The 26,817-nt window shown below is 44.4% G+C and overlaps 1 protein-coding gene across 1 annotated transcript in view; it reads left to right on the plus strand.

The window, feature by feature from the left end:
* ARSK (arylsulfatase family member K) overlaps positions 1 to 18,395 on the plus strand; it is a 48,701-nt gene extending 30,306 nt beyond the window's left edge. The window contains exons 5-8 of the mRNA XM_045020985.1: positions 1,043 to 1,214; positions 3,863 to 4,087; positions 17,604 to 17,828; positions 17,929 to 18,395. Of these exons, the coding sequence (XP_044876920.1) occupies positions 1,043 to 1,214; positions 3,863 to 4,087; positions 17,604 to 17,828; positions 17,929 to 18,209 (903 nt within the window). The 3' untranslated portion in view covers positions 18,210 to 18,395. The remainder of the gene's footprint in view (positions 1 to 1,042; positions 1,215 to 3,862; positions 4,088 to 17,603; positions 17,829 to 17,928) is intronic.
* Positions 18,396 to 26,817: the final 8,422 nt, after the last annotated feature.

The following is a 26,817-nucleotide window of genomic DNA, read 5'->3' on the forward strand; positions in this document are numbered from 1 at the left end:
GAATTTGTTTCTTGGGATGATATTTACATCTGCTGTAAATACTTGCTGTACAAGCCCTGATGTGTCAGTTTTATTAATTCATTTTGAGGTGCCAAGTGTCACCAGCCCAGTCTCCATTGCCTTCCTAAAATGCATGTAAGCCTCCCAGGACCTGCTACTACATTGTGACTTGGGACTTGTCAATCCTGCCTTCAGCTGTGATTATTAATTAGTAAGATCATGGAAGTTTTAATAAACTTTTTTTACTTTGTTTTTCAAGTCATAGAGGTTTCACATTGCGTAGTATGTAATTCACCGTTCTAAATATATAATTTAGAAATAAATAATTCTTGAGCAGTAAAAAAAAAAAAACATTTTAAAATCTGAGTCAAACGGCAATGCTTATTTTTATATTCAGGGTCCAGTTTGGAAATGTGGGTGCCTAAATAGAAACTATCCATTATAGACCATGGCATTTAAATCGGCACAAGGCATAAAACTGGCCTAAATGCCAATCTGAGCATCCAAATGCCAGAATTTATATATCCGGTATATATTTGAAAATTAGACTACCCATGTGAATTCTTTTTCCAAGATTTCATGCCTGCTCTTCTGGAGATTTTCCCAGAAAGAGTAAATTGCCATGTTGATCTATTTTCCAAGATGACACCTAGTCCTATGGCAGCACATGGTACAACATTTTTCTTTTATGTGATGCTATGCCCACACTTCTGAGATTAGTTACTGAATACAGTTCAAAAAGATTATGCCCTTTATCTTTTTTAAGATATCAGCTGGCAGGTCACATGCAGCTGGGTCCTACTCCAGTTTTCCAGCTGATTTTTACTAGAGTCCAGGCTCTTCTTTGCAAGGTGATGATTGAATATCTGTAAAAGTATCTAGAAAACAAAGAGAAAGTGGCAGGAATATGTAACAGATAATAAGCAGGTGCTGCATGGACCACAGTTTGAGAATTTCTGATTTAAACTAATGTTTTTCTCAAATCCATTGTAAAAGCATTAAACTCACTTGCCAAAATAATTTAATTTCCTCTTGTTTTTAGGTGACATATGAAGCCATTAAAATTCCAAAATGGCCTCCTCTTTCAGACATGCACCCAGTAGATTATTATTCTTCTTACACCAAGAATTGCACTGGGCAGTTTACAAGGAAAGAAATCAGAGATATCAGAGCATTTTATTATGCTATGTGTGCAGAGACGGATGCCATGCTTGGTAGGTAATCTTCCAGAATAATAATACAGAAAAGAGATTTGAAGCTGTTAGTAGATAACTCTGATCAGGCTAGCCTTTTGTAGAGTTACTCAAAGTTATGTGTAAAATAGCTTCCTAGATATTGCATAAATCAGGGGTGGCCAACCTGAGCCTGAGAAGGAGCCAGAATTTACCAATGTACATTTCCAAAGAGCCACAGTAATACGTCAGCAGCCCCCCATCAGCTCCCCCCCACTCCCAGCGCCTCCCGCCCATCAGCAGTCCCACCGATCAGCACCTCCCCGTCCCTCCTCGCACCTCCCAATCAGCTGTTTCGTGGCATGCAGGAGGCTCAGAGAGGGAAGGCAGCGGGAAGGGGTGGAGTGGGGGCAGAGCCAGGGGTTGAGCAGTGAGAACCCCCCAGCACATTGGAAAGTAGGTGCCTGTAGCTCCAGCTCCGGAGTCGGTGCCTGTACAAGGAGCTGCATATTAACTTCTGAAGAGCTTCATGTAGCTCCAGAGCCACAGGTTGGCCACCCCTGACATAAATGATGCATGTGCAAAAGAACTGGATGGCTTAGCATATTGCTGTCAGACTTGGAAGGATTAGATTTTTGGATGGTAAATGTTGATTTCACTGATGAAAAAATATTTCCATTGATGATCAAAATTTACAGATAGGCAAAGAAAGAAAAATCATGCTTGAGAACTTATTGGAGATTGATTTAAGGATATATCTTTGTATATTTTGACACGTGATATAACAATTTCTGTTATATAGGTTGTAAACTTTAAACTTTTTGATGTCATTCAATTGCCTGAGGGAGTCCCTTCCCCACTGTCTGACCCTCCCTATAATTTCTTGCAACTGTGAAAATAAAATCCATAAAAATAGAAAAAAAATGCCTAAACAAACATGAATATTACCTGTTGACGTTATTTTTGTTTTTTAATCGAGTTCTGCCAAGCCTACTAATGGACTATTTTACTGAGTGTTCTCACTTACCAGTGTGAATTCAGACCAGGATGGTAATTGTATGTTGAAAGGTGTTAATAGCGTTAAGACCTGGTAAAAGTCAATGGATATGCTAAGCACCCTTCATTCAGGCTAAACAATGGAGCAATTAAATAGCCCTTTGTTTAATGATGGCTGAAACAATAGAAGCAACTGCCCAAGACACAGACATCATGGCAATGCCAAAGTAGAAGCTAAGCCATGTGACACAAGTGGTTTCCTGGCAAGCGATTGCAAATGCACGGACAGGGGTATTTGATTAAGTGTCCTTGTATGTGAAGGAACCAGAAAAGAAGGGAGAAGGCAAGCAGACTACAAAGAAGCAGAGTGAGTGCGGCCTTTGGAAGAAGTCATAAGAGATCTTTTGGGAAGAATACTCACTGAAAAGGCAAACTTGGATTTCTGCACTATGACTCCTGATTGTTTTCTACTGTGCTCCAGGAAACAGAACTTTGATGCAATCCTATTTATTTACAAAGATTCTACACAAACAGACACCTGACTCCTCTCATTATTTCTCCTCTGAATGGAAACAACCTAGCAAGGCCCCAAATATTAGCTAACTGCTTGGGCTAACGGGCAACAGTTATGACTATGAAGTAGACAACAAAATGACCTATGCAAGGCTCCCGTGTTTATTCCTGGATATAATAGCAACATATTGAAAATTACAAGAAAAAATAAATTAAATCTAAATAAGCATGCAAAGTTTTCCTTAGTTTGTTTTAAGATATACCTGCAGGAAAATCAGCCTTAATTTACTGTGTTTTGTTTCTTCATTTTAAAAAGTGATATCTAAAGAACAAGAATTCTCAATAAGTAGAACAGTTACTTTAAATGATTTTTGTGATGTTAGAATGATTAGGTCATATATATACAAAGGACCAATACTGAGGGTCACACAGGTCTCTCATGGAGAAACAGTCCTCCCTGGACCTCTGATTCTGAAATGATTATGCTGCTGCAATATGTGGCGCAGAGTAGCTTTCGACTAGGGCCCCTCTTCTGTAAGGTATTAAAGTATGTACATAATTTTAAGCATGTAAGTAGTCTCATTAAAGTCAGTGGGATTACTCATGCTTCAAGTTACGCATATGTAGGTACGTTGCTGAATCACGGCCATCCCTTCTACCATGCTTCCATTGATCCTGCCCCTCTTTCTCTCTCCGTTGCACAAATCTGAGGCTGCAGTAGCTCCTGTAGAGATACATGCACAAGAGAGGTAAAAAGCCCAGTGCCTGGGATAGAGTGAGGGCTCAATCAGGACCCCCAGTATCCAATGCTTTGGGTGGGGGCCTCTGCTGTCCCAATTGCCCTGGGTATTGTTGGCTGCAATGGGATCCCATCCAGAACTGTGGCTGGTCTCCTTTGTGGGGAGGGAGTGCCTCTCATCCCTTCAAGATGTCCTTGGTGGTGGTTCAGCCCCATCCCCAGGCTGGGATTCACAGTCCCCAGCAATCTCAGACTATAATGGATATTGCAGTGAGGAGTGGAGTCTCAGGCTTTGCTTTCAGTGGGAAGCAAAGGAGCTCCAAGGCTTTTCAACAGCACCCCAGTTGCTAGCAAGGGCCCCCTCCCCTTAGGATTTGCATGCTGCTCTTTAGGTGCAGAAGCTTAACATACATACCTTTTTCAAGTCTCTCTTTTGTTGCAGGTGAGATCATTTCAGCTCTAAGTGATACAGGACTTCTTAAAAGAACCATTGTTATATTCACAGCAGATCATGGAGAACTTGCTATGGAACATCAGCAGTTTTATAAAATGAGCATGTATGAAGCAAGTTCCCATGTTCCTCTTCTAGTTATGGGGCCAAACATTAAAGCTCATCATCACCTATCAAATATGGTATCTCTTGTAGATATTTATCCAACTATGCTTGGTAAGTAACTTGATTCTATTTGAAATAACTGAAACTTTGAGATTTGGGTATGAATTGGTGGTGGCAGTAGTAATAGCATTATGTTTAGGGTTCCGTTGTGATAGGTGATGTAGTAACATAGTAAAAAACAATGCCTGCTCTGAAGAGTTTACAATCAGATCTAACACAAGATCAACAAGTGGTACAGGGATTAAATAGAGTGATTGGAAGAAGTGGGACAAGGGTAACTGATAGGAATATGTGGTCACAAAGACTAGTGATGTACGCAATCAGTTTGTTTCAGATACTTACATTTTTTCCTCTTTTTTTAGTCTTAAGATGTAAAGACAAAATAAATGTTATGGATCTCAGTAATCCCTACTACTTATTTACTTGACCATTGACTGTAAGCATCACAGTACAAGTGGGTCCTGAGGAGGCATTTCAGGTCAAAGTCAAGGTAGTGGCTTTACTTACTAGTTTGAGGACAATGTTCCATTTATAAAGGGCAGCATGGCAGAAATGTAAAGAAACTTGTGAAAGAAGTGGACACATAGGAAGACTGAGGTGCGCATCATGAGCTGAGAGGAAGGCCAACGGGTGATGTAGTAAAACCACAAGAGTGGCTATGTGGGAGGCATAGAATTATGAAGCTTCTTGAAGATGAGGACAAGAACAGAATTATCAGACACATAGATGAATATGATTTGTTGGGAAAGAGTCAACACCTCTTTTGTAAAGGGAAATCATTCCTCAATCATTTATTAAAATTCTTTGAGGGTGTCAACAATCATGTGGATAAGGGTGATCCAGTCAATATAGTGTACTTGGATTTTCAGAAAGCCTTTGATAAGATCTTTCACAAAAGGAAACTAAGTAATCAGGGGATAAGAGAGAAGGTCCTCTCGGATCAGTAATTGGTTAAAAGATAGGAAACAAAGGATAGGGATAAATAGTTTTCACAATGGAGTGAGGTAATTAGCGGGGTTCCCCAAGGATTTGTAGTGGGACGAATGCTATGCAACATGTTCATCTGGAAAACAGACTGAACAGTAAAGTTTGCAGATACAAAATACTCAAGATAGTTAAGTCCAAAGCTGACTGCCAAGAGTTACAGGGGGATCTCACAAAACTGGACACTAGGCAACAAAGGGCAGATGAATCATAGAAGTAGAGGATTGGAAGGGACCTCAATAGATCATCTATTCCAGTCCCCTGCACTCAAGGCAGGACTAAGTATTATCTAGACCAGGGGTCGGCAACCTACGGCACGCGTGCCAAACATGGCACGCGAGCCGATTTTGAGCGTCACGCAGCTGCCTGCCGTGGTCCCGGCCCCCAGCCTAACTCAGCCCCCCTGCCCACCGCTCTCCCCTGCGGGGGCAGGAGGCAGAAGCTTGGTTCTGCGGCAGCCAAGCTTCCCTCCTCCCCCGCTTCTTCCCCCAGCGTGTTGCTTTCCTGCCCCGCCCCCTCTCCGTCCCTGCGCCAATCAGCTGATGGCCCTTGCGAGGGGGAGCGGGGAAGAGCGTCAGCCTGCAGGCAGCTCCGTACAGGATGCAGAGAGAGGTAGGGATGGAGCTTGGGGGAAGGGGGTGGAATAGGGCAGCTCCCTTCCAGCCCCCTGCCATGAGCCACTCAGGGCAGGGGGCTGGGAGCACCTCCACGAGCCGAGCACCCCAGCCCTCTGCCGTGACCCCCCCCACACTCAGCATTCTGCCCTGCACTCCACCACACCCCCAGTCCTCTGCCCTGACCCCCCCCACACACTCAGCATTCTGCCCTTCACCTCCCATACCCCCCAGCCCTCTGCCCTGACCCTTGAACCCCCCCACACCCAGCCCTCTGCCCTGCACCCCCCCAGCCCTCTGCCCTGAACCCCTGCACCCCAACACATACCCAGCCTTCTGCCCTGCATCCCCACAGTCCCATCCCTCTGCCCTGAACCCCCCAACACACCCAGCCCTCTGCCCTGCACCCCTCCACACACCCCAGACTTCTACTCTGAACCCCCTCCCCCAGCCCTCTGCCCTGACCCCTGAACCTCCCCCAGGTCTGGGGTCCCGGGGTCCCAGCCGCAGGCTCTGCTCAGCCCATAGCCGGCCTAGGTAAACAGAACCTCAGACTGGCAGTGAGCTGAGCAGGCTGGCGGCGTAAGATCAGCATTTTAATTTAATTTTAAATGACGCTTCTTAAACATTTTGAAAACCTTGTTTACTTTACATACAATAGTTTAGTTATATAATATAGACTTATAGAAAAAGACCTTCTAAAATGTTAAAATGTATTACCGGCACGCGAAACCTTAAATTAGAGTGAATAAATGAAGACTCGGCACACCACTTCTGAAAGGTTGCCAACCCCTGATCTAGACCATCCCTGACAAGTGGCTGTCTAACCTATTCTTAAAAGCTTCTAATGACAAAGATTCCCCAACCTTCTCAGGCACTTTATTCAAATTCAGTGTTAAGTGCAAAGTAATGCACACTGTAGTTAGGGTGATTTTTTTTCCTCATATATAATCATGGGTTCTAAAGTAGCTGTTACCACTCAAGAACGATCTTGGAGTCATTACAGATAGTTCTCTGAAAACCTCAGCTTAATGTGCAGCAGTGGTCAAAAAGGCTAACAATGTTAGGAACCATTAGGAAAGGGATAGAAAATATCATAATGCCACTGTATAAAATCCATGGTGCATCCACACTAAGAATATTATGTACAGTTCTGGTTGCCCCATCTCAAAAAGGTTGTAGGGGAACCTGGAAAAGGTTCTGTGAAGGGCAGCAAAGATGATCATGGGTATGTTATGGCTTCCATAGGAGGACAGACTAACAAGATTCAGAGTGTTCAGTTTAGAAAGGAGACTATTAGCAGGGGATATGATAGAGGTCTATAAAATCATGAATGGTATGGGAGGAGTGAATAGGAAAGTGTTATTTACTCTTTCCAACAATATAAAAACTGCACATTGTTCCCCAAATCCTCCTACTATCCAGAGTCAAAACCTTAAACATGTATAAGTGCACACTGAATCCATAGCTACATGCTTGCCTGGGGATGTGGGGCAAAGCACATGTTGGACTGTGAGTTACATCTCTACTCACCCATTTTGTAGTGTGGATATAGCAAAAGCAAAAATGGCCATCAATGCCATTCCAACAATTCCTGGTACCTGCATGATCTGGCCCTTCTACCTACCCACTTCTTTGTCACCCACTATGTACCAGATGCTACTGCTGATTTATACACAGTTGCTCGGCATTTAACCCTTCATTTCCATGCAACCTGCTCGTTTCTGCACAGCTCAACTGTGCCTAATAGGAAGAGGCACATCATCAGCATTGCGCTGTTTGTTGGCTGCAGGAGCACTCCAGGGTTCTGGTTAACCTCTAGTGTGAGTACAGCAAGCTTTATGAGTTTGGGAGGAGTATCCAGAACTTCCACGTATGAGAGCATCATGAAGAAGCTGGTAGAGATGGGCTTAGCCGGACTGGTATGCAGCACAGGGAGCGCATCAAGCCTTAAAGCTGAGGATGGCAACAGCAGGTCCGGCAACTCCCTATCTATATGCCCTTTCTACAAGGAGTTGGACTGGGTGCTTGTCACTGCCCTGAGCAGAGAGCCCACCATCCTTCTTGACATACTTCTGAATGCAGACCATCTTATGTTCAGACCCCAGAGCAAGGGGAGTAAAAGAACTCTGGGGATGGCACTGGCCAACATCACAATGAACTCCCATAAACAGACTGTGGAGCAGGAAGCCTAGGATCAGTCCATGTGGCTGGCTGGACTAGTGGGTGTCATGGGTGAATTTTCAGAGGATCTGTTCTGAGATGGGCCCAGGGAACAGTCCGGAAAGGAAGCAGTGTGGGACCAGGAATTGGATCCATAGTCTGGTAAGTGCAACCAATCATCTTTATTACTACCATGTGGGAAATTGTAGCATAAGTGGGATTTCTGGATTATGAACAATAAAATCATTGTTATGGAGGATATTACATAGGATGGGTTTTAGCTTTGGGTGAAGTAAAAGCCACTCCTCTTTCTCCGCATCATGTGTGATCTAAAGTAATCCTAAGTATTGCCAGGGCGGGAGGGTGATTTAAACATACATCTAGTGATTCTTAACTATTTTTTTAAAAGAATAATAGCAAATTATGAACAGTAACAGGCTTAGCATGATTACATATCTTTGCATATACCACTGTCTGCAACTGAATCACCCCAGTAGTATTAAAGCATTGTCCCAGACAGTATGGATTATAAATCCCACTGGCTGCATTAAGTAGTAAAGTCCCTTGTGGGCTTCAATGCTTGGCCGTCTGGTTCTGTCCATTCACAACACACTGTCTGGGCTGGGCTTGGGAGTGAAAATCAGTTCTGCTCTTCGGAACTCTCTGCATCCTACTTCAGCATCCTGTTAATACTCGCCTGAATTTTCTCCCACTCCTGGAAGATGCTTGATAATTTTTCATACAGGAGAAATTCAAGCAGGTTTGTAAAATTTCTGGGTAGGGCAAACTTCCAGTGGCTGCCTACGTAACTAACCAACCCTCTCCATGCTTTGATATGTTGTTCAATCACCAGGCAACCACAAAAATCTCCCTTGCTTAGATAGATGGGTTTCTTCATGCAGCCTGCAAAATTGTTTGTCCTTGCAAATAATAATATCCTCCAAGGCATCCCTGGCCTGAAATAATATTGAAACTAATACTGATAACAGAGCCCTAGCCCCCACAACCACCTCCTGAGATTTTTTATAAAATAACAGTTAAATCTGAAATTCTTACCATGGTTTGTCTTTTGTCTGGGAATGTTGCTAGAAGAAGCTTCTTGATACATCAGTATATGAAGATGCTGAAATAAAAGCATACCAGGTTGATAAAAGTTTTAAACCTTGGCCTCATTTTGATGCAAAACATAAAGTGGGAAGGATTCTTTCCTTTCTCCCAGCCCTCTGCCTCCCTTGAAAAAAGTAATAAGCTCTTTCATTTTCTTGACAGGCATTTCCACATCAGCTTGCAAGACCTCCCGTTCGATGGCAAGGCCCTGTTTGCGGAACAGACGGGCATTAAATTGCATGGCCTGAAAGATTCCCACACAATGCTTAAGACACTTGGCCTCTACGTCCCAGCTCCAGCCAGGACCAAGTTTAAACCTCAGCAGGCTCCCACCCAGGCCAGCCACTCTAAATATGAGCCCCCCATATAAAAGTCATGGGACTATAAGAAAGCCCGCAGAGGCAGTCCTGGTCTGCCCCCCAACCTGGGTCCTCCAAGGGTAAACAGGTGGGGAAATGTCAGTTTTGACAGGACACCAGAGGGCAACCTACCAATTCATACCAGGGGTCCACCCGCAATAAAGCTTCCCTTCTCCAACCGGTTGTGTGCTTTTCTCACGGAGTGGTCATGGCTGACTTCGGACCATTGGGTCCTCAACACCATCTCCTGGGGCTACACCCTCCAATTTACCTCTACCCCGCCCAACCACCCTCCACGCCGTCCCTCCTGGGCGACCACTCTCACGAGGCCCTGCTAAGGCAGGAGATGGGGCGGCTCCTTGGCTTAGGAGAAGGTGCCAGCGGAGTTCAAACACAAGGAGTACTATTCCTGCTATTTCCTTATCCCGAAGGCCAAAGGGGGCCTCAGACCCATCCTGGACCTGCAAGGCCTGAACCGGTACAGGGTAAAGCTCAAGTTTCGCATGGTCTCTCTGGCCTCCATCTCCTCCCTGGATCCCGGGGACTGGTACGCCACCCTCGATCTGCAGGACGCATACTTCCACATTCATATATTCAAGGGACACAGGCACTTCCTCCATTTCACGGTTGGGCAGGAGCACTGCCAATTTATGTCCTCCTGTTTGGCCTGTCCACTGCTCCCAGGGTATTCACAAAATGCATGTCTGTGGTGGCGCTCTACCTCAGACATTATGAGGTCCAGATCTTTCCCATTTGGAAGACTGGCTGGTCAAGGGCAGCTCCCGGTTGCAGGTGCGGAATCACGTGGTGCATCTGTCCATGTGCACCACCCTGGGCCTGTTGGTGAACGACACCAAGTCCACGTTAGACCCGGTACAGCACATAGAGTTTATCGGGGCAATCCTGGACGTGACATCGGCCAAGGCCTCCCTCCCACCAGACAGATTTGAGACCCTGAAAGGGCTCATCGACACAGTCACAAGGTACCCTGTGACCACAGCCAGAGCGTGCCTCCAGCTCCTGGGTCACGTGTCGGCATGCACATATGTGGTTTGCCACACCAGACTCAGGATGAGGCCCCTCCAGCTCTGGTTGGCCTCGGTGTTCTTCCAGGCCAGAGACAGGATGGACAAAGTCCTCACTGTGCCCGAGCTGGTGATCGCCTCCCTACAATGGTGGTCCTCCCTGGGGAACATGCTCCATGAGGTCCCATTCAGGGGCAGGCCCCCATCAGTGGAGCTGGTGTCCAATGCGTCGGACCTGGGATGGGGAGCCCATATGGGGGACATTCAGACCCAGGGTCTGTGATCTGCATATAAACGTCAAGGAACTCAGGGTGGTCCGTCTGTTGTGTGTGGCCTTCCACTCCCACCTGGAGGGAAGAGTGGTCAGGGTTCTCACAGATAACACGGCCTCAATGTTTTACATCAACAGGCAAGGCGGGGCCCAGCCCTCTGCCTGGAAGCATTCAGGCTGTGGGACTTCTGTATAGCCCACAACATTTGCCTACAGACCACCTACCAGGCACCCAGAACTCACAAGTGGATCACCTGAGCCAAGACTTCTGCTCTCAGCACGAGTGGTCTCTACACCCAGAGGTGGTGCACAAGCTTTTCGAAGAGTGGGGAACTCCCCAGGTGGACCTGTTGGCGACTTGGCAGAACCACTGGTGTCCCTGATTCTGCTCCGGGGAGGGGGGGGTTGGGAGTGGGCACCATCTCTGATGCCTTCCTCCTATCCTGGTTGGGCCAGCTTCTCTATGCCTTCCCCCACATCCTGCTGATCGGCAAGGTCCTGGAAAAGATAAAAATGGACAGGGCCCGGATCCTCCTGATTTCCCTGGTGTGGCCCAGGCAACATTGGTACAGGACCCTCACGAGCCTGGCAGTCGCCCCACCATGGCTGTTGCCATCCTGCCTGGACCTGCTCTCCCAGGACCTGCCACCTCCTTCACCCCAGCCTAACAGCACTCCACATCATAGCATGACTGCTCAATGGTTAGGCCAGGAAGAAAGGACGTGCTCAGAAGGGGTTCAGCGCGTCCTCTTGGAAAGCAGGTGACCCTCCATGCATCAAGCCTACTTGGCAAAGTTGTCTCAGTTTTCCTGGTGGGCAGCTGAGCGGGGCGTTTCACCCGTGGCTGCCCCAGTCCAGATCTTCCCTTCACACAATCATCTCACATTATGCGATCATCTCCCAGGGAAGATGCCGGGTTTGGTAGGGCTGTACTCCAGCCTGAGAGTCTGTGAACTCCTACCCACCTCCAACAGATATAGCCTGGAATCACCTATTGTGGAATACACATGAGCAATCACTTGAAGAAGAAAAGACAGTTCACACAATCATCTCACATTATGCGATCATTTCCCAGGGAAGATGCTGGGTTTGGCACTATTTAAGCCACAAAGAGACTAGAAGTTGTCTGGGCAACAAAGTGGATCCTGGCTTGCTTCTGCTACAGACCCTACCATCCGCTGCCACACTTCTGGCATAATCTGCGCCTCCTGACTTCAACCCTACCCTGTTCCCGGCTCCTGCCCTCGGCCTCATTCCGGTCCCTCAACCTTATTGCCCTGGTTTCTGACTGCTCCAGCTCTGACCTTATTCAGCTTTTTGGCTTCTGACTTAGTACTGACCCTTGGCTTCAGTTCCTGTTTCCAGTCTGTTTCCCAATTCTAATGCTAGGCTATGGCTCTATAGCTTCAGACTTTCAACTTTGACACCTGACTCTGGATCTGCCTCTTGGCCTCTGGTTCCTGAACACTGCACCAACCACCAAACCAGACCACCCACGTCCTGGGCACCAGTCTTCCACAGACCCTGACACACTGGATCAAGCAGAGAGGTTAGAGGAGAGCAGATGAGACCTCAATGTTGAGTGATCAGCCGTCTTGGTGAGTGGGAGAGTATATCTAGCTTTGAAGGTCAGACTTGACAGATGATGAAGCTGGTAGGATGAAAATGGTACATGGTTACAAAGATAGCGAGCCAGCTGTCAAAATCAGAGAGGAAAGTGGATGGGGAAGACTGGGGTGGACTCTGACAGCAACGTTGAGGGGAGAAAGAAGAGTCAGAATGTTGTCCAAGGGAGAAGTGAAATGGGATAGGAGGAAAAGGGTAGAACTGGCAAAGTTGTTGAGAGAGAAGAGAAAAGAAAGAACACTAAGAATAAAAGATGTTCTTTCTCTTCTGTTCTGCCACTTCCACTTCTCATATGTCCTCCTATCCCTCTGCCCTCAACATATTTCTCTCCTCTCATCTCACTGTTTTGTCACCCTTTCTCCTCTACCCATTGTTATCTTTTTCTTAATGAATTGCATATGTATTAAAAGTGCTGAACTGCGAACACTGGAAAGTGATTGTGTCCAAAGAACAGGTACAGCAACAAACAACAGAAGCACAGTGCAAACACACCAAAATTTCCCTTTTAATTGGTCTCTGAAGAGACCCCATTCATTGACAAGAGGATAGGTCAGTTTTTATGCTAAATGAAGCCTAGGACTCTTTATAGTGCTAATTGTAATAGCGATTTTTGTGATCTGAACTGTTATACTGTAGATACAGGGTCAGACCACCAACACATTTCCTCACTAAACAGCCATCAGATGGTAATGATATTTAGTCAATTCCTACTAGAGACTGAAGTCTCTCCATCCTATGACCAGTCCCCTATGTCATCCATTTCCGTGATATGGTGCTTTTTTTAACATAGTAACCTGTTCAACAGGGATTAGACCAAGACCACAAAGACCTTCAAAACAGCCTTCAAATTATAACTTTTCAGTCACTTTCACCTTGATTCAAATTCTAACTTGAGACTGTGGAGGAATTGACTCACTGCTGGCATGCCCCCTCATGGTTGGACATGGTATAGTTGATCTGTCATATAGTGATGCCCTGCCAATAGCTACACCAGTCCTGCGGTGGTCTCTCTCACGACTCAGCCCTGTGGCCAGGTCACACTTTAGTCCTGTTCCTTCTAGGTAACAGAATAACGAACAGTCCAATGTCCACACAAAGGTCTTTGGCCCTGATTCTTGGCCCCAGGGTCCTCACATTGTTCTCTCAAGGCTCTCCATCATCACTGACCCCTACTCAGGGCCTTCATGCCATCTTCCCTAGTGTCTGGTTTGAAAACCCACAGTACTGGGTTCCAGTCCAGAGTCCCTACATCTGCAGTCAAGGTCTACTCCCAGACTTCTGCTGCTTCCTCCCTACACTTCTTGCCACAGACTCTTTTTCAGGGCATCTCCCCACAACCTCTCTAGATTCATCCCCAACAAAATCTCAAACCGAGTACCAATTTAAGTCAACTTCTGCCCTCCTTGGGCTTGATCTGTCACCCCTCTTATGTTTCCCTTATCAGTGCCTCACTGAGTGCATCCCAGGAAATCCCAATCTTGCCCTTTTATCAGGGCTCGCCACTGTAGCTTGCTCCTCCATGTCACTTCTGGCCTCCTGTCAGACTTCCTTATTCCAGAAAGGGTCCCAGGACCAACTTTCCCCCTGGTCTTCCTACTTTACCCTCCCAGACTCTCCACTCTCAAGTCCTAGAGAATGACTGCAGAGTTTCTGTCTGCAGCCTTCTTCTCATCTGTATTTCCTTTGTTTGTAGTCATCTCTCAACTCCTTTCCTAGCTGGACTTCAGACATATTTAGGCCTGGTCCATGACCCAGATAGAGCCTGATGGCTTAACAGTCTCCTCAGGCCAACATTAGTCCTTTCAGAGCCAGGATAGGATATATACCATCTTATGGACCGGATGTAAATCCAGATTTGATCCCAACAATATATTAACAGATTTTAAATCACTCTCTTCTTGGTTGTCTATCACTCCCTCCAAATAATTTATTGATCCAAGTTTTTTAAAATCCTTTCTTTTCAGTCTCTCTTCTTGAAGTCTGTATTTTTAAAGCCATCTCCTTCCTGTTCTCTCACTCTTCTTCTGTTCTGCCAATTCCTCCTTCCTGTAATCAGTATGTCAAAAATAGAAACATAAATCAAGTAGAATTAAATTATTCAGGTGACTAAGAAAAAAAAGGAAGAAGCATCTCAGTCATCTTTTAACCTTTCCTTTCTGGCAAGTGATGAAACAACCAATGCGTCTTTGGCCATTACAAATGTAATTGCTTTGGCTTATATGGTCACAAGGAAATAGTCTCTCGTCTCAAGAAACCATCTTATCGAAATACTTTGTTTTCGGAGAAACTGGAGATTCACTCATTGCCTATCTGACTGATTTGAGGATAAATTGCAACGGGTACAAAGGGTCGTGAGTGACCCTGGCAGGTAGGCATAATTTCCCTAAGATTGCAACTCTTATTCCATATCCTTTAACAGGGTGGGACATGCCCTTCCATCCAGGTGGCCTCAGCTTTGCTGGTCAGCATGGAGGTGGTTTGGGCGGTGTGGCTCCCTCAGCCCCATTAGGGAGGCTACAGCTATTGAAGATGTTAGCCTTGAACACTCCTTGTGTAAGAGACCAGGGCTTATATCCCTTGTGCACTCATTTAGGGCTGGGCATAGTCTGGCCCAAAGACTGTAGGTTACTGGTTTACATAAGATACTACTTTTCTTCCTACTGCTAAGTCAAATGCTGCTTCCATGAAGCCACCTGTTCACCATAGCAGGATGCAGATCTATAGACTGATGCATAGCCTACAGAAGCAATTTAACAAAGCTAGGAGAGGAGAAGAAAGATGTTAGATGCTACTGAGAAAAAAAATGTCACTAGGATGGGCTATATACATACAGTAGGTGCCATTAGCAAATGAAGTGACTACTCTATGTACCTGCAATAACCTATGCATAAAACAGGAGATAACACACTACTGCAGGCCACTGTGAAATGGAAAACAGAGTTATTAATGATGATAAAAATAGTACTGCATTCTTAATAGACACTTTGGTGTTTAGATAGCATAGGTGATATTCTGTACTGTGCCTCCTAGAGTATCAATGCATCTTTGCGCACTCCTAATCTAGCCCTGCTCTGGGGGCTGGAGAGTCCCCTAGTATAATGTAGCTCTTGGGGGGCAGCCTGAGTTATGGCAGCCTACCTGGACTGCACCGTGCCCAGAATCTCTTTTGCGCCATGTGCTGTTGTGTTGCTCCCCAGGGTTATGACTCTGAGGCACCTCATTACCACTTGCCCTTAGTGTGAAACAGTCTTGTCTGTGCCTGCTGAAATCAGCATCCTCTGGCAGCACACACACTGACTTCCAGGTCTCTGCAGGCTTTACTCTCTCTGTGCAGGTAGTGATAGACACACACCGACCACTTAGTTTCAGAGTGCTTCTTGCAGTATCAAGGCCCTTAATCCACTGAACACTCACTCACAGAATTACCAGGCTCACAGCTCCCAAAGGAACAGTACACATCAGCTTGTAACCAGGGCCGGTGCAAGGATGTTTTGCGCCCTAGGCAAAACTTCCACCTTGCGCCCTCCCACCCCGCACAATTGCCCTGTGGGACCCCCCCCCCCCCCCGCAGCAGCTCCACCCTGAGGCGCCCCTGCCTTGCGGCAGCTTCCCACCTCCACCCCAGCTCACCCCTGCTCCGTGCACGAGCACCCCAAGCACGCTCACCCCTACCCCGCCTCCTCCCCAAGCACTGCTTCACTTCTCCTGCCTCCCAGGCTTGTGGCACCAATCAGCTTAGGCGCCGCAAGCCTGGGAGGCGGGAGAAGTGAAGTGGCCACGGTGTGCTCGGGGAGGAGGCAGGGCAGGGGTGAGCTTGGGCAGGGAGTTCCCTGTGTGCCACCCCCTCCCCCTTACTTGCTGCAGGCGGCCCTCCCCGCGCTCCCCTGCCCAGCTCCCTCCGCCTAAATGCCGGGGGCGGCCGAAGATCCGGCCACCGAAGATCCGGCCACCGCGTTCGCTTCCGAAGAAAATGGTGCCCCCCAAATGCCAGCGCCCTAGGCGACTGCCTAGGTCGCCTAAATGATTGGACCGGCCCTGCTTGTAACATGCAACCCAGGATCACAGCACTTATATTTATAGTGAAAACAAGAATAAGTTTATTATAAAAAAAAATAGAGATTTAAGTGATAGTGAGTAAGAGTATTAGAAACAAATAACATATTAAACAAAACTATAACACCCTTTGTAGAGGCTAAACTAACAGGTTAATTTCTTGTCTAAAGATGCTTGTCTCACCCAAAGTTCTCCCCAGTGTTTTCAACCAAGTCTGGTTTAGACCCTTTTTCATGAAGCAAAACTGCTGTCCTTTTTCTTCCTCAGTAATTGTGCCCAGGCGCCTCCTTTGTCCCTACCAAAATACTCAGGCAAATGTTTGAAGAACACCTCTAGATAGGGTTCTTCCACCCCCATTTTTTTCTCTTCCTGTTAGTTTATTTCTTAAATCCCCACAATTCTTCATTTGTATTCAGTTCAGACTGGTGATAGGAAACCCACTGTGAACTAGACAATACTTAATTTACATGTAAACAGATGGATAAACATCTCCTCTCTGACAAGAAGCCTGTTTTTCACCTTTGCTGGTGACCAGTCCCTAGCTACAGACTTTAAGACATTTTCTATATATATGTACTCACACACACCTCCTTACATAGTATCTGTACATACATTTCACAATGATACTGAGTGACACAGACTTTTATTCAAGACCTTGCATGACACTGTTTTGCTGAGCTATAATGTAAATACCAGAGGGAGGAGATTCCTGTGCCCCTTGTCAGTTGGCACTAAGAGGTTCCAAAGATGTGGCCCTGCCCTTGGCAGACCCCTTCTGCCTCCCAGCATGGGATTGCAAGGAGATGGGTGACCTTGGGCGAGTCACTTCAACTCTCTGTGCCTCCGTTTTGTCATCTGTAAAATGGGAGTAGTGATGCTGACCCTTTGTAAAGCATTTAATCTGCTGAAAAGCGCTATATAAAAGCTAAATAATAATAATGCAGTGCCTAGGCCAGGTAAATCCTCCCCCAATCCCATATGGAGCTTTTAGGGCCCTTTTACGTTGCTCTGGTCTTTTCAAATGGCATAAAGGGTCCATAGTGTTGCTGGATCTCACCTCAGACATACAAAGACAAAAGAGCACGACATGAACTGCAACATGGGCCCACTAAGGTGGAATTCACATTGATGTGACAACCGTATCTTAGAATTTCCTTGCTTTGTGGTTTTATGCCTCAATAATGTTCTTTTTAGTGAACCTGTGTGTTTCTGTTTCCTATCAGGAAGCATAATTAGAGGGTATACTATAACACAGTAGCATGGTCACTGTTCAGATAACTAATAATGTAGTGGTTTGATATAACGTTAATTATCATTATAGAGTTTATTAAAAGAAGGCGTAACTATGTTTATATCTTTGTTCAGATATAGCTAGAATTCCTATCCCGCAGAATCTCAGTGGATATTCCTTGATACCATTGTTGGCTGAAATGGCAGAAGATGAAGTCTCATCCAGAAGGCTGCACCCCACATGGATCCTGAGTGAATTTCATGGATGTAATGCGAATTCTTCCACCTATATGCTTCGAACTGACAAATGGAAATATATAGCATATTCAGATGGGCATTCAGTACCTCCTCAGCTCTTTGGTATACTAATCACGATTCTTCACTAGATATTTTTAATGGTTCTGTTTTTACCAAATCATATTTTGGCAAATTGTGCTTAACTGGTTTTTGTTTGTTACAGATCTATCTGCTGATCCAGATGAACTGGCAAACATAGCCACAACATTTCCAGAAGTCACATATTCCTTGGACAAAAAGCTTCGCTCCATAGTAAACTATCCAAGAATCTCTGCCTCTGTGCACAAGTACAACAAGAAGCAATTTATCAACTGGAAACAAAGTTTGGGACAGAATTATTCCAATGTTATAGCTAATCTCAGATGGCATCAGGACTGGTCAAAAGAACCAAGAAAGTATAAAGATGCAATTCATAGGTGGCTCCAAATGAACACTAATGAATAAAGTAACTGCAACAAGGGATTATTGACTGCCCTTATAGTAACAATTTCTATTAAATGAGCACACTGAACGCACTCAGGAAATGAATATATGCAGTTGTAATTGCAACACTATATAATTCATAACATCACAATTTGTTTGCTAATTTAAGATAGCAATCCATGAAAATAAAGCTCACACAAGCTATTATATCCTTGTTAGCAAGATAAATGTTTGTTTTATAACTGACCACGATACCAAACCTAGCTCCTATCATGTAAAATTTCATATTTGTAGGGGTTAATCAGCTTTTAAGGATACATGGGAAGGAAAGTATATATATATATAAATTGCTTTATATAAAATATTGTGTATTAAGAAAATACAGACTGTATTAGCCAATTAATATTTAAGCAACAAAATTCAAAGGAGATTTTGCATGCGTAAGGACTAATTAAAAACTGAATAAAGACCTCAGGATTCGATCCAGTGGGATACAGATTACAGTGAAATATTCTAGCACCCAGATAGATTTTAAAATAATAATGAAAAAGATTCTCTGACCCCACCCTCCCACACCCACACCAGAAAGGATGTAGAGCATCAAAAAAGGGCAATAACTAGTGTTAGTCTGAACAAAAATTCTGAGGCTATGGTAGGTACCTGAATAGACAACTAACTCTCTCTAAATATGTGTGTATATATATACACACACAGGCATATAAAAATTAGAGACCTGTGGTTCTCTTTCCTCTCCTAATGAACTTTGATAGACAGTTTTCAACATCTATTTCTGGGGCCTGCTATCCAGAACTCAACAGTATGCAAACTTTGCATATAACTCACAGAGCAACAAATAGGCAAATATAAACACCAATTTTTGTGTTTCTATATGTGACAGGAAACTACAAAGCATGAAGACCAATGTTTGTGAGTAGACCTATTCATTAATCATCAACTGTATGCTGTGCACTGAATAAAATAGACATAGTCTGCCAGGAAATCTTACAGTCTAAGGTACCAATTCTCCATGCAAGTGGACATTTACACCTGTATGCATCTGAATGCAGAATCCGTGACTAAAAGATAAAAGGAAGGAGATGTGCTGCAATGGGAATCCCAAAGAAAAGATTAACTTTGAAAATGTCAATATTTTTAAATCACTTCTAGTAGACCTTACAGAAAATCAGTCTTACAAAGAAATGGAGCGTAGGTAGGAAAATTGACTGGCAGCTATAACCTACTCTGTTTTTTTAATGAAATACATAATTACACGAGCATTTCAATGTGCAGCTTAGTCTTTAAGCTAATGTACATGCAGCTGCTATAGTAACTATTCACGATCACATTATGCCTCATTTTTAAGAGCTCTCGAATAGGAATCCATAATAAATATTTCAACAGTAAAATTAAACTGGCAAAGATAAACATGAAAATACCATCTGCTTTCTGAGATTAAACATTGTACACCTATTGAGTAACTGAATCGATAGACTGATTTACTAGATGTTTTAAATGTGATATTTTAAACTATAGTGTATCATGGTTTTGCTCCCATAATACATTAAAGCAGATCTTACACATACCATTAGTATTTCCCCCTCAGTTTTTATTCTGAATCAAAGGTTATACATTAATAGTGCAAATGACTCTCTGAGCAGTGCAGTGTAAGTTACAATTCTTGTTAAAAATGAGTACAAGGTTCAGATAGTGATAAAATCACTGTCAGCAAAACTGAAACATAGAAAATGGATCAGATCTGAGGAATATATTGGAAACTGAGTATATGACGAGAAAAATATTCACACATGAATGTCTAGGACTGCTCAAGACTTCAAGAGCGAAGGGAATTACAGTGTTCAAAGATCTGGAAGAGGGCAGGATACTGTACAGTACATTCCAAAATAAGAATGATTACAAGCCTTTATTCCAGTGGTATCTCATTATGTATCATTTAAAGAAATTATATAGAAGGGAAAATTATGTAGTCTGAAGACTTTGTGGACACAGCAGTACCTTTCAAAGCTGGTGAGCCTGCTTCAAAATGTAGCTGTGGGTAGGTGTTCTGCTCACAGAGGGGGCCAGTCTGTGGCACATCGTGTGCTACGTGAGGGAATATGGCAACCCGTTTACTCCCTTGTACCAGCTTCCTGGATCATAGGTAGCAGCACAGAGGAGCCTTTGCAGGGCTGCCTCATCTCCATGTCATTGAGCAGGACGGGGCTAAACAGGAGAGGGACAAAAGGATGGGGTAGTGACTACCAGTTCTCAGTGTGCTGGCTACCATAGGCCTAATACTAGGTACTTCCTCTGTGGATGAAGGGAAAACTAGGAGGCAGACTGTGACTGAGAGTTATCATGGGTCTGTTGGGTTATTCCTGGGACAGCATAACCATGCACTGTCCCTTGACTGTGGCAAACCCACAAATGGGTCCAAAAAAATTACTACAGTTGAGCAACTTGCCCTCTCGTCATCCTAGTGCCCAACATCCTGATTTTCTTGTTTCTTTATTAAAGAATCAAGGGCCAAGCAGTTTTAAGAAGGAACAAACATGTCGGGGGGGGGGAGAATAGTGTTAAAGGAGTAAGGACAGAAATTAGGATAAAAATGAAGGAAGATCAAGGGGAACAGATAAATAAATGAATACCTTAATCTTACAACAATAATCAGACCCTCCCTGAAATAATCATATTCCCTCTAGTAACTAATTATAATCAATATCCTTCAAAAATCATATAAAGGCAATTGGGGTACATGCCCAGTGTCTATCCACCAGTTTCAGGCAGATGGAATGTACACACTGCCCTATGGATTGGAGCACTTTTGGAATGACCAAAAGGAGGTGAATTTAAAGTTACAGAGAAGTTGCAGGCCTGACCTTTGTTGGGAGCACTGTGGTGCTGACATACCCTTTCTGCTACATGTAAGCCTTTGCTTGGCTCTGTATACACAGACCAGCTCTTAACTCACCCCAGGGGCCTTTATTAACTAGTTTTGAGACGTGCACAGATTACTCACAATGGTGGCATCCCATTGTGAGGCAGGCAGATCACTCATTGGATTGAGCAAGTCCTTGTGTTGATCAATTCTTAGTCTTCCCTCAGCTTCCAGTACAAGGGAGGCTAGAATCTCCTCTCCCTCTGAACAGGGAGCTTTGGTTGTGTCTCTACCCAAGGCTTTCAGTAGCCAATTGATTTCAGGAACAGGTAGTTGAGCTGGGGGACACTCCCTAAGAAGCTGGAGGCTTTTGGTCAACTGGTTCATTTGGAGAAGAGGCAAATGGAGTTCTCTCTCCAACTGTGTAGAGAGCAACTGAGGGGCTGATTCTCTTGTTGCTGGAAGCTGACCCCTCTGCACCAACTCTCTTGTTTTAAACATTGTGCCTTTCTGGTCAGTACAGACTTCTCAGGGCCTGCGTTTGCTTATCCTGGCTTGTCCATCTGTCCTTTGGTCCAGTAACATCTCTTCTTTCAAGCCTCTCAAGGATAAGACAGCAGTCCAAAAAGTGAGTCAAAAGAAATTATATGCAGCAGAGCTACAATTTTGTGTTTTTCTCTATGAAAAAAGAAGTTAAACACACAAAAAATGAACACCACCAATCTTGGGTTTAATGTCTTGTAATCTCTACATTTGTATGTTATCAACCAAGTGCTATGGAAAAAAAAATCCCAAAACGCTTCCTTCACCACATACTTATTCTAAAACTAAGGTTATCTATCTATCTCAGTAGGAGGGTTAGCTTAGTGGTTTGAGTATTAGCCTGCTAAATCCAGGGTTGTGAGTTCAATCACTGATGGAGGACAAAAATCTGTCTGGGGATTGGTCCCCCTTTCAGCAGGCATTAGACTAGCCCTTCCAACCCTGATATTCAATTATTCTTTTCTTGTAATTTTTTAAGAAATCAAAGTATTTGTTAAAACAAAACAAAAAAACCAAATATGTTGGCTTCCATAAATAAATTATTTAATCTCCTTTGGGTATGAGCCTTCTTTCTGAAGCACTGGGAGGGGAAAAGGGAAGCACTTTAGTAACCCCTCTCTCCTTACACTAGATACCCAGCATAAACTCTGCTTGTACAAAGTTAAACCAGTTTAACTTCAAAATTGGTTACTTTAATAGTGTTAGTTTTATAATCATGTACACCGTTTTCACATCAATGTTAAACATCCACACTACTATTCTTGCAGTCCGAGTCAAATTAACTTTGCAACACATGGAATTTAAGGAAAAAGTAAAGGACAAATTCTGTTCTTGGATGGGCATATAAATCCATCAGGTGAACATAAAAAACAAACATGCTGGCTAAGACTAATGGTCCATCTAGCCAGTATCCCTATCTCCTGACACTGGCTGGTGCCAGATGCTTCAGAGAGAATTAATAGAGCAAGGTAATTTATCAAATGATTCATTCCCTGTCATCCAGTCCCTGCTTCTGGTAGTCAGAAGTTTAGGGCCACCCCAGAGCATGAGGTTGCATCCCTGACCATCTTGCTAATAGCCATTGATGGACCTACCCTCCATGAATTTATCTAGTTCTTTTTTTAACCCTGTTATACTTTTGGCCTTCACAACATCCCATGGCAATGAGTTCCACAAGTAAACTGTGCATCATGTGAAGTAGTACCCCCTTATCTTTGTTTTAAACCTATTGCTTATTAATTTCATTGGATGATCCCTAGTTCTTATGTGAAGGGGTAAATAACACTTTCCTACTCACTCTCTCCACACCATTCATGATTTTATAGACCTCTACCACATCCCCCCTTAGTTCTCTCTTTTCTAAGATGAACAGTCCCAATCTTTTTAATCTCTCCTCATATGGAAGCTGTTCCCTACCACTAATCATTTTCCCTACCCTTCTCTGCACCTTTTCCAATTCTAATATTCTTTTTTTGGATGGGATAACCAGAACTGCAAGCAGTACTCAAGATGTGGGCATACCATGAATTTATATAATGGCATTATGATATTTGCCTGTCTTATTATCGATCCCTTTCCTAATACTTCCTAACATTCTGTTAGTTTTTTGACTGCTGCTGCACATTGAGTGGATGTTTTCAGAGAACTATCCACAATGACTCCAAGATCTCTTTCTTGAGTGGTAACAGCTAATTTAGACCCCATCATTTTGTATGGATAGTTGGGATTATGTTTTCCAACCTACATTACTTTGCACTTATCGACACTGAATTTAACCTGCCATCTTCTCACTCAGATTAGTGAGACCTTTTGTAACTCTTTGCAGTCAGATTTGGACTTACTATCTTGAGTCATTTGGCATCATCTGCCACCTCACTGTTCATCCCTTTTCCTGATCACTTATGAATACATTGAACAGCACGGATCCTTGGGAGACCCTATTTACCTCTCTCCATTGTGAAAACTGACCATTTATTTCTACCCTTTGTCTCCTATCTTTTAACCAGTTACTGATCCATGAGTGGCCCTTCCCTCTTATCCAATTATCAATGTTCCCTTTAATTTTTTTCAGCTGTGTGGAATGAATTTTATGTGCACCAATATCAAGGTAATGTGCAGATGTGAGTCACCAGTAGAAACAAAAAACCTAGATATGTTTTTAAAAAGTTACCATATGGATAATGACTCCAGCCAGGACAGGTTAGGCATTTTAGAACTCACTACTCAAAGAATTAAATTTAAGCATAAGAGAAATAAAAATTGACATGCATAGACCAGTCAAAAAAAAATAGCACTTTGAAAGAATAAAATTACAGAGAACATATGTGCATTGCAGGAAGTATCATGAAGTAACAACAATATAAGTGTGTTGGAAGGTGAGTGTGAAAGACTATGTGTGTATATATGTGAGAGACACAGAGACAGTGTTACATGTATGACAGTGTATGCGTGAGACAGTGTGTGTATGAGACACACACACACACACACACCTCTCCCCCCTCCATGGCCCCGAGGCTGGGGCCGAGGGAGAGATGCATCTCTCCTGTCCCCGCCACATCCCCATCCAGAGCTGGTGGAGAGGCGCCTCTCCCATCTCTGCTGCAGCCCTGGCCAGAGCTGGGGACGGAGGAGAAAGACATCTCTCCCGCCCCACCACAACCCCGGCCGGAGCTGGGAGAGAGGCTCCTCTCCCATCCCCACCTCAGCCCTGGCTGGAGCTGGGGGTGCGGGAGAGAAGTGTCTCTCGTGGCAGCCCCAGCCAGAGCTGGGGATGGGAGAGAGAGGCATCTCTCCCTCCCCAGCCCTGCATGCTCTAAGGGTCCCCCAAACCCCCATCACCTCACTCCACTGCCCCCACCCTCCACATTCTCCACACTCACCTGAGTGCGCACCTGGGCAGCTGGTGCGTGTCCCTTGATGACCTCGTGAGCGCACCTTAGAGGGAACACAGCCCATGACTGCCTACTTTGTTTAACAATCTTTGGTGAGAGACCTTGTCAAAGGCAATCTGAAAGTTCAACATACTACATTGACTGGATCACCCGTCCATATGCTTGTTGACTCTCAAAGAATTCTAATAGATTAGTGAGGGAGAATTTCCCGATACAAAAGGCATGTTGACTCTCCTGCGACATATGTTTATCTATGTGTCTGATCATTCTGTTCTTACTATAGTTTCAAACAATTTGCCTGGTACTGACGTTAGGCTTTCTGGCCTGTAATTGCCAGTAAGGTGGCAGAATTTCAAGGCTCAGTCATGATTTCTGAAGTTGTGCTGAACATGATTTAGTCCAGCCTACCCTCATAGTTAAATTGTTTACACTTTACAGCCCTGGTTCAACTTCACTGATAGTTAACACCCCTTTCCAACAGCAACTATGTTACCTAGTATAGACAATGCTTGCCCCAATGTGGTTCTGTAGAATCCTTTTTAACAGTTGGGCTCCACCTATGCAGTTTTCAAAATGTAATCACTTTTCTAGGGAGAACCATGTTTACATGTAATTTTCTAGGAAGGAGCTAATCCAGTTTGAAATGGCACAGAGGGAATTTGTCTGGCAGGATCTATTATTACTATTACTATTATTATTTCAGCTCCTGGACCCTGTAACCAGCAACCAAGATCAGTACAGTCCCACTCTTTGCTGCTGTTTCCCTGGTCTTCTTACCCAGCTTCTCTCAGGCAGTCTTCCCCACAACTTCTGTGGGTTCACCCTTCTTTCAGGGCTACGATCCCTGGCTTATTTTTCCCACCCCAGGTTTCCTCCCCACCACTTCTCTGTTCCTTGGAAATAACACCATCCCTTACTACAGCCCACTTCTGCTCTCAACTTCCTGACTTTCTGCTAACCAGCTTGCTCTTACCAAACTGGCTTCATGATCAGTTAAGCCTAGTCCTTCCTTCCAGGAGGAGACAGGTAAAATAATTAGCCTCTCAGGCCCACATAAATCCTTTTAGGGCCTGTGTGAGGTTCACACACCATTACACACCATTTATGTGGTAGCAATACTGTGAAGCTTTAGGAAGGAAACAGACTAGACACAGCCTAAGCAAGTTAAAACTTGTGTTCAAAATTACCACCTTTTGACCGCAGCAGTATTGGAATGTGATTCTAAGGCCTCTCTACACTACATTTCCAATGAAGTTACGAGAACCAGTAACTATGTAGCTCCCAGTTGTAGCATCAAGTCCAATTATAGAATACTGTTCAGGTTCCATCTAGAGCAGTGGTCCCCAACCTTTTTGGCTGGCGGGCGCCAGCTGAAGGACCACTGCGGCAGTGGAGCACCCGCCGAAATGCCGCCGGCGACACCTCTCGATGACGTCACTTGTTGATGGCAAGCGGCGTCATCGAGAGGCGTCCCTGCCGAAATTCGGGGGCGACGCTTCTCGATGACGTCACTTGTCGACGGCAAGCGGCGTCAGCGAGAGGCGTCCCCGACGAAATGCCGCTGCGGCATTTTGGCGGGTGCTCTCCCGGGGGCCAGGACGCGGGCGCATTAAGATGCCCCCACGGGTGCCATGGCGCCCGCGGGCACTGCGTTGGGGACTCCTGATCTATAGGAATCAAGTTGTCACTAGGTTAAAGGACAACTCTTGTCATCCCTGGGTCTCAGAATTCTGTTGTAATTATAGTAAAGATGGAACCCACTACAGTTCTAACATGTTAGTAGTGTTGATGTATATACCATGATGTATACTGTGCCATATGATACATAATTCACATTCAACTCAATAGTTTTACCTAGCTATCTGAAAACAGGATGTAGCCCTGTGTTTCACTTTATTTGTAGTGCCCAAAAGGGCATCTAGAAAATATTCAATTAGCTACATGGGTATTAACCAAATCCTAAACAATAGGAGGATGGAGCCAATTATCTCATTAAATGAGCTCTATATTACTGTTCCTTAGGCAGGCATATAAAGAAATTTTAGAAGACCTTTGGCTTCTGCAAGGTGTGTTTTGTACATGTAGATTTCCATTACACTCTGCCCACACAGCCCACTGACTCAGTCTTCAATGCCGATTATTAACACATTCAGCAGCTTATCCGACAGAGTCCAGCCAGATTGAAACAAAATGGAACCATTAATTTTAAACTGTTTCTTTAAACAAAATGACCCTTCATATACTCATTGATTTTATTTACAAATGGGTTACCACTAAGTCCACAGAGTGAAACAGAAAGATTCAGAAGGGTTTGTAAAGG

This window comes from Mauremys mutica, chromosome 6, assembly GCF_020497125.1.
Source record: "Mauremys mutica isolate MM-2020 ecotype Southern chromosome 6, ASM2049712v1, whole genome shotgun sequence".
Taxonomy (NCBI): Eukaryota; Metazoa; Chordata; order Testudines; family Geoemydidae; genus Mauremys; species Mauremys mutica.